Source organism: Patella vulgata, chromosome 6 (assembly GCF_932274485.2).
Source record: "Patella vulgata chromosome 6, xgPatVulg1.2, whole genome shotgun sequence".
Taxonomy (NCBI): domain Eukaryota; kingdom Metazoa; phylum Mollusca; class Gastropoda; family Patellidae; genus Patella; species Patella vulgata.
Genome location: NC_065884.2, coordinates 25,125,874 through 25,137,671, shown reverse-complemented (window position 1 = coordinate 25,137,671; position 11,798 = coordinate 25,125,874). Strand labels below are relative to the sequence as shown.

The 11,798-nt window shown below is 32.3% G+C and overlaps 1 protein-coding gene across 1 annotated transcript; it reads right to left on the bottom strand.

Annotated features, from left to right (window-relative positions):
• Positions 1–638: 638 nt before the first annotated feature.
• On the bottom strand, positions 639–11,452 carry LOC126823389 (protein pinocchio). The gene is made up of 5 exons (XM_050552208.2): positions 11,355–11,452; positions 7,032–7,173; positions 6,696–6,858; positions 4,929–5,058; positions 639–3,439 (listed from the first exon to the last, which is right to left on the bottom strand). Exons 2-5 carry the CDS (start codon positions 7,141–7,143, stop codon positions 3,299–3,301), a joined length of 546 nt encoding a protein of 181 aa, XP_050408165.1. The 5' UTR covers positions 7,144–7,173; positions 11,355–11,452; the 3' UTR covers positions 639–3,298.
• Between the last annotated feature and the right edge of the window lie 346 nt (positions 11,453–11,798).

Sequence of the window (11,798 nt, the reverse complement as noted above, 5' to 3'; positions counted from 1 at the left end):
TAAATGAACTGGAGGTTTATTGCACCATAAAGTCTGTTATTGATTGATACAATTGCATAAGGCAGGGTATCTTTTTATTTCGAAACCATTTTTGTTCTACCGATAGGTTATTGTTCTACAGTCTATAGTTTGGGGAACTACTACTAGGGCACCAAAAGGATATAAAGCAGTGTAGAGTGTGATAAACTAAACATAACACTGTGAGAAGTTATCAGGTACAAAAGGAGAGAGACAGATTAAGAGAGAAATAGAAATTAACATCCACTCGACATTGATTAGGTTATTTCATTTTTTTTTTTTCTTCAATATGGTAATTCACATGCACACTTCGTTCTTTACTACTCTTTTAACAGTTGGAAGAAAACTCATGAGATTAGACAGACGACACTAAAATCCTGGGATTGAACCCATATCGGGCCATGTGATCTGTACGAGACATTAGACCACTCTAAAATCAGCTTTTTGACAAGATGTAAAGTTAATTTAGCGCACTTGTTACAGATAAATGCATTTGGGATATAAAGGCTGTTGACTCTCTTAACCCTTTTCACATTCCAAATTTCAAAAATATTAGTCAAACCAAGGCCATAATATCTAGCAATTGTGAAGATCTCTACAATAACAATAATAACCACTAGTTTATTGATGATAAGTTTTTATTGTGTGAAAAGAATGCTTTTTAAGCTTTTAGACACATAGTAGGTATTAATTTATTATATAAAATGACAAACCCGTTTATATGATACCTTCCAATCTGATTAAAACACAAATCCTATTTCGTATCGTTTTACTTGTCTTTACTACACTAGAATCTGGAAGAGTTGTTATATAACCCTCATTCTGGATGACGTGAGGGATTAGCCAATGAAACGATCTGTTACTGCGAGTTTTTGGCTTGAGGTGCACAGAACTGTGGGTAACCCACTAGAAACATCAATGCTAATTGGTTAATCAAATGTCTGACATCATAGGGTCAAAAGCCGCTCATATGACCTCTGACACGACCTTCCACTACAACTGGTCAGATCTTCATGTAGTGTAAGCCATCAAAAGTATAAAAAAACAAAACAAAATACAGATCTGTATTTTAATCAGATTGGCTACCTTCAGTATTGTGCACAATCCGTACCAAATACTGCAAAGATAATGTATATACCATTGACCTTCTAAGATGATAAATAACTATTTTATGCTGAGCTATAGATAGGTCTGTGCGTCTTAATAATGTCTGCAAATGTTGTTGCACTCACTAATTCAGGAATTCAAACAAACATATAGATTTACTTTTCATGCAATGTTTCAGTACTCTTACAGGTATCTTTATACTTCCAAATGTCATTCAAGGATATTAACATATAATATGTCAAATATTACTACATCACTATGTAAATGTCAACATTTATGGCAACTTGGCAAGACAGATTTTGTCATCTAATGTTAATAGTTTTGATAGAAAATGTTGCTTTCTAAGCTAATTAATGACATATACCTAGAAAATAAACATCTAAACATAGTGAGAAATACACAATTTATCCACAGATTTACTGTGATATAAACAAAAACGTTAACAATCACAAACAGCTTTTGAAGTTCAAAAACAAATCTGAAGATGTGCAATCGTCTTAACAATAAACAAAACAATACTATTTGCACATAAATATACAACTTACACAATTGAAAAAAAGGCATCAAAAATACTATACTTGAGAATGGAATGTGTATAAGAATAATAATAAAAATAAGCAATACATTTTGGTCTATTTTTGTTCATATTCATACAAAATAAATTCAATTATATAATAGCATACCGGTATACATCAATCAAATTCATTCTTTGACTAACTACAACATATTTATTTAATTATATTTACATTATTTTTATGTATAGAAAAAAACAATACATATCCAAAAACAGAACAATATGAAAAATATATTATCCATGCACAAGCAATAAACCAAAAATACATTTCTATAACATGTATGTATATTTGAAAACATCAATTTAACTCATGTTATATTTTCATGCAATAAATCAAAGTAGCATTATGGGTAGGACTGTGACCTATTGCAAATTAGCAGATAGACTTACTTCCATAAAAATATGTAACACATTAATTAATTGGTAATTAAATTGGTTACAATTAATGACAAATATTAAACCTAAATATCTATTTAATAAAAGTCAGAAATCACCTTTTAATTCAGCAAAATGGTTGGATGATCTGCTAATAATGAACATAAGCAACTTATTCTAATTAAATCCATACCTGTACTTGTACATATATTAAAAGTATCAGATGATTTTGATTGTTTCTGTGTGTTTGAAGTATATGTTTGTGAAATGCGCTTAGAAACACTTCACGTGTAATGAAGCGCTATATAAATCGAACAATAATAATAATTATTAATACACAAAGCTATATAGGAATATTAGGGCTAAAGAATATTCCCAGAAAGTTGACTTAATATCTTAAATCACTAGATTTAAACAATATTTTATTCAGATAAGATTCATGTTGAATACATACATTGTCAAAAATGTAAGGATCTAAAAACAAGCCAAAGGTTTATATTAATTCATCTCCTTAGAATCACTTCTTAACTATGTGATTTAAGAGGAGTTTCCATTTTCACAAAGAAAATAAATGTAATACTCAAAATAACCAATGTATAAACTTTAAAAAAAAACATTCCTTGAAGAAGGCTTTCAATGAAGTCCTTGAAAATAATTTGAAAAAACATGTACACTGCTAGATTTTTGTCACAAATTTTGTGAACAATCTGTATTTAATATTATATACTAATTAGCTGTATATAGATACAAATCATGATAGTACATCTTTAAAAGTTTAATTACAACCGAACTTACAAAAGAATTTATCTTTTAATTACAACCGAATTTAAGTTTTAATTACAACAGAATTTAAGTTTTAATTACAAAAGAATTTATGTACAAAAACACAAAAATGTTTAATGATTATAAGTTAAGTCAATATTTCTTTTAATGATGATAAATAAGTCAATATTTCTGTAGAAGAGAAAAAAGAATGCCCGTAGGAAATATTGAAACCTGAAATATGGACAATTAGCATAAATTTATCTGACTAGGAGAATTATTTATAATCTTACTCAGTCAGATCTATGGGCAAAAATGAGACTGTTGATGTCCAAGCCCGATAAAGAAAATAACAATAAAGTTAGTAGTTGGTACATTTAAATGCAAATCTGAGAAAATAACAACAATAGCTTTAGAAATAAATAATTTCTTGATCAATAACAAAGTGGAAGCAATGGGTGGCTAACTTGTGTGAAGATCTTGCAAACTTTCAGTTAAGGTATCTTCCGAAGCTTCTGTATGATTTTTGAGAAAATAATCACGTTGCTCATCTTGTGGTAACGTACAAACACCATCCCATTGAGCTTCATGAAAAGCATGAGACTGGAAAAAGAATTTAATAAAATAAAACAATTTTGATACAAATTACTGTAAAAACACTTTTAAATTAAGCAAACGAATGCACCACTGACAATAGGAAACCACGCTAGAAGTTCTGTGGAACTTTCTCGACCAACACAGGGATCAACATCATCAAACCCCAGACCTTCTGGTTAGTGAGCTAGCATCTCACACACTGAGCCACCATGGCTCCCTAAATTAAAGGGGCATTATGGAAGATTAGATGAAGAGCTGGCAATTCTCACTATAATAGTTAAAAACAAGATAATGTAAAGGGAATATGCTGAAACGAGATATTAGCCTTTGAATTTTAGGCCTAGCCTCGATCATCATTATGTTAAACCCCATTTCTCTCGCTCTCTCTCTCTCTCTCGATCATCATTACTAAAGCCACAATAAAAAATCATAGTCTTGATTATCCAATTTTGGATTTAACCATCAGTGAGCATTGAGCAGCAGATCAGATTCAAATCCAGTGAAAAGATGACACATAAGATGGCATCGAGAGTTGATTAAGGTCTTTTCATGTTAATAAATGTCTAATTAAAGATACATTATGGGAGATTAGATAAAGAGCTGGTAGTTCCCACTATAACTAGATAATGTAAAGGGAATTTGCTGAAAATTTTATTCAAATTGATCCACCCTGAACCGAGTATTTAGTGATTGAATTTTGGGCCTAGCCCCGATCATCATTATTAAAGTTGGTACAATAAAAACATAGTCTCGATTATCCATTTTTTGATTTAATCAGAAGCATCAGACCAGGTTCTAATCGCAGGCTAGCGATGCCATCGAGAGTTGATTATGGTCTGGATAAGTTAATTAATGTCTAATTAATAATTTAGATAACATTTTAGGCCTAAAGAAAGACCTGCAATTGGCAGATTTAGCTCTTGCATAATGTATGTTTAATAGTTTATATAACATTTCAGGCCTAAAGAAAGATCTGTAATAGGCAGATTTAGCTCTGGCATAATATATGCAATCAAATGGCCATAAAGTAAAGATACATTATGTAGGATTTAGATAAAGAGCTGGCTGTTGTTGTTATAATAGTTTTAAAGTAGTTAATGAAAAATTAATATATCACAAATTGCAGTCATATTACTTTATTCTGAGCAAAGTCACGAATGGCTACTTTTATTGGGCTTCAGACGTACTACTTTTATTCCAAATAAGACTTTTAATATATAAGAAAAAAACTCTATTATCAACAATCATTGTCTCATGCATTTAATATTCAGGCCATTATTGGCTTATCATGTGAATAAATGTAGAAATAACCATTTATATATAATCTGAAGTCAGAAAAAAGCCTGCAATAGGTCAATATATCTCCCACATTATGCCTCTTTATGTTAGAACTGATTTTAATAGTAGTAATAATTGTATTTTTGATTGTGTATGCTCCTAAAACCACATAGCTGATTATTAGTCTTCAAAAATATTCTACACAATAATTACTAACCATTTTTATATTTCTGTGCCAAACTTCATCACATCGACCTAAACATATGGGACAGGGACGTGTTAATGGATATCCACCACATTCATGACAATCTTTGGTAAAATTACCATCAAACCAACAAACATGACATCTGAAATATAATGTAAATATTTGTACAGGTGCAAATTATTGTAATCAGATATGTTTACTTGTATTTCAATCGATGGCATGCATGGTGGTCAATACAAAATCACAACACAATATTTTTAGCCAAGGGAATTCCTCAAATAATATATGGTATGAATTGTAACAGAAAGAGTATGCGCACTCTGCTTCATACCTGACACCTGTCACTACCTAAACATAAGATAGGTAGCCAGGCAACAAAACATATGCCCACAGCAGCTAAATCGTCCGAGCGGTCGACAAGGGTTGTTGCATATTTATTCCTTTGTAGGTAATTGGGGGCCTTTACAAGACAGTTCCATACAGATCAGATTATAATTTTTGCCGTTTGAGGGTTCACAAGGTTCTACAAATTGAAACAAGTGTCTCAACTCTGGAAGTTTACTACAGAAATTGTTAAAATTTGACAGGCTTTTTCGTTTTACTAATTTAAATAATGCATATAAATTTCATACAGATCAGATGATCACGTTTGTCATTCAAACATTCACAAGGTTCACAATCGCCATAACTCTAGAAATTATTGACGGAAATTGCTAAAATTCAATAGACCTCTGTTTCACAAATAGAAATGATGCATATTAATTTCATACATATCGGATGATAACTTTCATCAATCAAGCATTAACAAGGTTGAACAAAGTGAAACAAGGGCAATAGCTCTAGAAGTAATAAACGGAAATAGTTGAAATTCTTCTCTTTCTTAATTTAAATAATGCATGTAAATTTCATACAGATCGGCAGATAACTTTTGATGTTAGAGTGTTCACAAGGTTCAATAAAGTGAAAGAAGGGCCATAACTCTAGACATAATAAACAGAAACTGCTGAAATTCAATAAGTTTATTCGTTTCACTCATCTAAATAATTCATATAAATTTTAGAAAGATCGGATGATAACTTTTGCCAGTAGAGCGTTCACAAGGATCAATAAAGTGAAACAAGACCAAACTCTAGAGGTAATGAACAGAAATTATTGAAATTAAATAGGATTTTTCATTTCACTAATTTAAATCATGCATATAAATTTCACAAAGATTGGGTGATAACTTTTGGCGTTAGAGCGTCCACAAGGTTCAATAAAATGAAGCAAGGGAAATAACTCTAGACATAATAAACAGAAATTGCTGAAATTCAATAGGCTTCTTCGTTTCACTAATGTAAATAATGCATATAAATTCAGAAAGATAGGATGATAACTTTTTGGGTTAGAGCATTCACAAAGAGAAACAAGGGCCATAACTCTAGAAGTAATGAACGGAAATTGCTAAAATTCAATAGGCTTCTTCGTTTCCCTAATTTAAATATTGCATATAAATTTCACAAAGATCGGATGTTAACTTTTGGCATTAGAGCGTTCACAAGGTTCAATAAAATGAAACAAGGGCCATAACTCTAGACTAATAAACGGAAATCATTGAAATTAAATAGTCGGGCACAAAGTTTAAAAAATATTAAGTACTAGTTCATTAGTACCTGACAATTTATCAGGTACATCTAAAATCAGTATTTACAGACATGCATTATAGAGTTCAAATACTGATGGTCATACATAAATTTACAGTTTTGACTAATGAAAACTGAGATAACTTGTAACTCTTACAGATGACATGTAGCTATTTTTTTCTGATATGGTTCTGACTTCATGAGGTCTTCTACTTCTGATTTACTGTAATCTTTACCGGAGATATCAGATGATGTCATGTTAGGTTGAGTATCAGGAACATAAAATACTGTAGCTTGTGGTCCATTTAATACTTCATCAACTAAATTCAAAATATAATACTTCGTGAGCATCTTGTTAATGGAACTTGGTTCTATCAGTGCGAGCGAAAGTAAATTGAACGTTTACGTTAATAATTAACTAAAATAAACAGATAACATTAATTAAGATAATGTATCAAGTTCTAGTATGTAATTAAAAACATTATTGCATTACCTTCAGAATCAGCCTGTTGATTGGATACTTCCATTGCTTCATCATCAGCATTTTCAGTTTCTACAAATCCTTCATCATCTAAAGCTGGACTGTTATTCCAGTTACCAGCCATCCTTTGTCACTTGTCTCAATAAAAGTACAGCTAACAAATAATAATTTAAAAAAGTATAAGTGCAGTTATTTATATAAAAAAGACCAGAAAATCTGTGACTTTTCCATATCAAGATAGAACTTGATAATGTTGAGAGAATACTCTTCGAAATGTCGCCCAAATAAATAAGTAGCTGTTTTCCCATAAGAATGTTTAAATTTGTGACAGTTAGTGTAGATGCCAAACTACATTAGGTTTCTAGGCAAAAGAGGTGGCCATACAGAACGCTATTCTTAAAATGCCTCTTGTAGACTACTTGTTGAAGGGAAATAAAATTGTCATTATATGACCGTAACATACCGGCTCTCTAATATTGCAGCTACACAGAAATATTATCAAATCTTTACGGTCAAATTTTAAAAACAATAGTACAAATATAATTAAAGTATACATAAAACCATTTAAATAAATTTTAGCATTATTGTCTCTTTAGTAGGAATGACACTTTAATCAAATAGAAATCACTGCATGTAAATATCCAAATATATTCAGTTTACTAAACTTGAAATGTCCATTAATATCACAATCTTATTTTACTGATTGTGCATTATTATTTTCTTCCAACACTAAACAAAGTTTGTCTATTGGTCTCTGTAACACTGAAGACCATGGTTTTAACATTAACAATTCTTACAACACCTTTCTTGTCCTTTATTACACTTAACACACAAGCTAAACACCACGAATTATGTGGTGAGGAGTCAATAATTAACACTTAATCATTCACAGCGACATTTCTTTCGATCTTGATTGAACCATTTCTGTCTTGTTTGAAGTAATGACAAGTACTTTTTTACCATCTTTCCAGAATACATCAGCAATATACTGGATTTGTCTCCATCTCTTTCTAACGTAATTATCAATTTGAGATAATTACCAGGTGGCAGATCAGGACCTTTCCATAATAGTAGTAGATGATTTGGGGTAAGGATCTGTAGATAGTTCTGTGAGAAGTCTGCCATTAATGATGTTTTCTACTTCACAGAACAGGGTTTGTACAGATTCATCGTTTGGTCTCATCAGTTGTTCCTTCAACAAGGAAAGCGTATCATCTGTTGCCACACTCCTCCAAAGTGGGACCCACTGGGAGGGTTGAAACTCCACTTTACATTTCTTTGTACTAAATAATCTTTAATCTGTTCTAAATTCCATCTTTCTACTTCTGTTCAATCTGATCCTATTTCGTTTTGTTTTTTTATGGTTCAAAATTCCGTTTTACTTGTCTTCACAACACCGGATCTGGAAAAGTTGTTATCAGGCATTCTAGTTGATGTGAGGAATTAGCCAGTGCAACGATCTGTTATGGCGAGTTCTTGGCGTGCTCTACACGGAACTGTGGGTAAACCCCTAGAAAAGTCAATGCTGATTGATTAATTAATGTCTGACGTCATAGTGTCAAAAGCTGCTCGTGTGACCCCTGACACGATCTCCCAGACACTCCAAGTACAACTGGTCAGATCTTCATGTAGTGTGCGCCATCGAAAGTATAAAAAAAAAAACGAAACAAAATATAGATCTGCATTTTAATCAGAATGTATTTCTATTCTGATTTCCTTTTCTGCTCCAACTAAAAACAAGTGAATATGACACCACACCTTATGACGGTGGAGAGGCCTTGCTTGATTTCAAAGGGACCGAAGAAATCACAGCCATCGATACTGACTCTTTCTTTCGGCAGGTCCGCCATCTTCTGAACGAAAGACTTTCCACTGTACTATCTACACAATACACATCTTGACAAAATCTGTTTCAACAAAGAATTACCACCAATTAACCAATAGCTCTGACGTATGTTAACATGGGTTGTCTTTCTTCCAAGATGTCCAAGCAACTGCCCTGAGACTATCTAAAATAATGTGGTTGGCAATTCCACAATTCTTTGGTAAGATAATAGGATATCTTTCAATGTGATCAATATTACATGTAGCTCTGCTAAGGCACCCTCCAACTCGAAGTAAGTTGTCTTCGATGAATGGATCTAACTTTCTTAATGGACTGGTTTTTTTCAATAGTTCACCATTCTTTAGGCACTTAAATTTTTCAGCAAAGTGTTTATTTTAGAAATGACGAATTATCTCCCTTTCTATGTCTAAATACATTTCGATTTCTATCTTGTTTTATAGATTTTCTTTCTTTCTCTACTTCGGTTGCTCCTCCTTTTTTCTTTCCTAATTCGGAATAAGGTCAAGAATTTTATTTTCCTGGTGAAAGTAAGTATTCTTGAAACTACTGACTTTAATTTCCACAAGAATTCTGGACCATAAATATAACATTTACTTCTATTTATGTCTTAAGTCGTTAATCCTCAAGACAATACATCTGCTGGATTTTCTTTCGTAGGACAATATCCCTATTGATCGACAATTATTATTATTGTAATTCGATTGGCCACGAATATGTGTAATCAAACTGTATCATTCTCTTATTTAATTAATTACCTTTTGACTATAACTTCAATAATGAATTGGTGAATCTTTATATCTAACTCATCTACAATCACTTTAGAAATTCTGATGGAAGTAGTTGCAGCAGCTAGTTCCAGTCTGGGAATTGTGATTTTCTTTAAAGGGGCTACTCTTGTCATGCCTATGAGCATACTACAATGTACAGAATTACTTTTGTTGATCGTAACTAAGCCACTATACCATATCCAATATATTACATACTTTACCATATGGTTTTATACTTCATGGAATCTGAATTTCATCTAGTAGTAATGGTAATCCAATTAACCAGTTCTGTCACATCTTCAATAAACTTCCAGTCACATCATTATCCCAATCAAGTCCTTGCTTACATATTTCTTGAAGTAAGGTCTTTGCTGTAAAATGTATGGAACTGGTAATGGATAGGATTCCTCTTCTATTTGCTGGTTTCACTGGGACAGCAATCTTAAATATATATATTGTGGTGTAATTGTCGAGATATTTGGAGATATTCATTTATGGTGGGGCACCCTACAACTAGTACAGATTTCTACTATTGCTGGACCATTTGGTGATATTAAATCCTCCAATTTTACATAAAGCCTTCAAATCAGATATAGGGTCACTTTCATTCTTGAAAGATTTTTAACAGTTGTCTACGTAAAAGTTTCTCATTTTTATGTTGATGACGTCTTGTTTAAATCTTTCTGTGTTGATAGTTTTCAGTTAGAGTGCAGCATTAGAACAACTGGGTGAAGACGAAGCCCTGAATAGATGTATTTTCATTCTGAATACTTCTGGGTTCTTATTAGAAGAATCGAAGACAGTCTCCTATTTGGTAAAACATGGCTTCAATGTCTCTGATTATGACGATCTGCTCCTAGACTGTCAAAATCTAAGGAGAACTCCTATTAAATTGTTGGTATGGTTTGGTCCAGGTAGTAATAAGCTATTAAGAGATATACCATTGTATAGTGCTCCACAATCAAATACAACACGAATCTTGTCTCTTCAACTATGATGTTGTAATTGGTTGAAAGAATGAAACCCAACAATTAATAAACAACTTTTAATAGTATTAGAACTAGAGAAGTGAATTGACAAGTAGTCTACAACAACAGACATTTTAAGAATAGCGTACTGTATGGCCACCACATTGCCTAGAAAGCTAATGTAGCCTAGTTTGGCGTCTACAGTTAGGAATAATTGCAGTATAAATGGAGTTTTAACCTATGAGGTTTGGTAATTGTGATTTGTCATGAGTTTTATTTTTGTTCATTGAACACATGCAAGTGGAATTTACCGACAGACGCCTTTCAACTCATTATTGTTTGGTCCGCCTAATATTCTGCCATAATTTGTGAGCGAGTAAACCTGCTTGAGGCACCAGTAGGTTACAAATGAACGATACCTATCACTCAGTCTCGCCACGTTGGAGTACATGGACAGAGAAGAACTTTGCCTATATTAATTCTTACATCCTAGGTATTAAAAATGAGATTTTTGAAAATACAGCGACTTCCCGTTATTAACTGGCCAATGTCGTGTGAATGAATGCGACTAGGCTACCGACATTGACAAGGCAGCAGTCAAAATTAAAATTTAAAAAAAGACAAAGTAATTTCATGCGCACTGATATGTACACTTTCCCTATTTAGACGTCAACCAAATTATAAAAAAACAAACACATAACAAAAAGTAGTCAGCCCGACAGCATCTCGAATTCACAAGAACTTAAATATCTACCTTGTTTCTAAACAAAAACAATATTCTATGCAATGTTTACTTCCGGAAATCGAGCGTTCAACATGATGTCGCAAAATTATGTGTCGAAAACATTTCTCTTTCTATTTAAGCGTAACTTAAACCATAAAGTTGTACATGATAAAGAACGCAGACATGCTGTAAAATAATTCTGCTGTAAAAAGAATAATAAAGAGTATAATATTACGACAACTAAAATGGAGTTCTCTCCCTTATGCCATTGTAGGGGTTTTACAGCCATTTGCCAGGTCAATAGTGTCATTTCAAATTTTAGAATAAGCCTACTAGTAAAAATTTAATTTCTTATGTTAGGATAACCCTCCTCCTTAAAATAAGTGGGGATATCGTTAAGAATAGGCCTAAATGGAATAACCAATAATAAAAGCTATAGGGGATAGGCTAAATGTAACATCAATATAATATAAT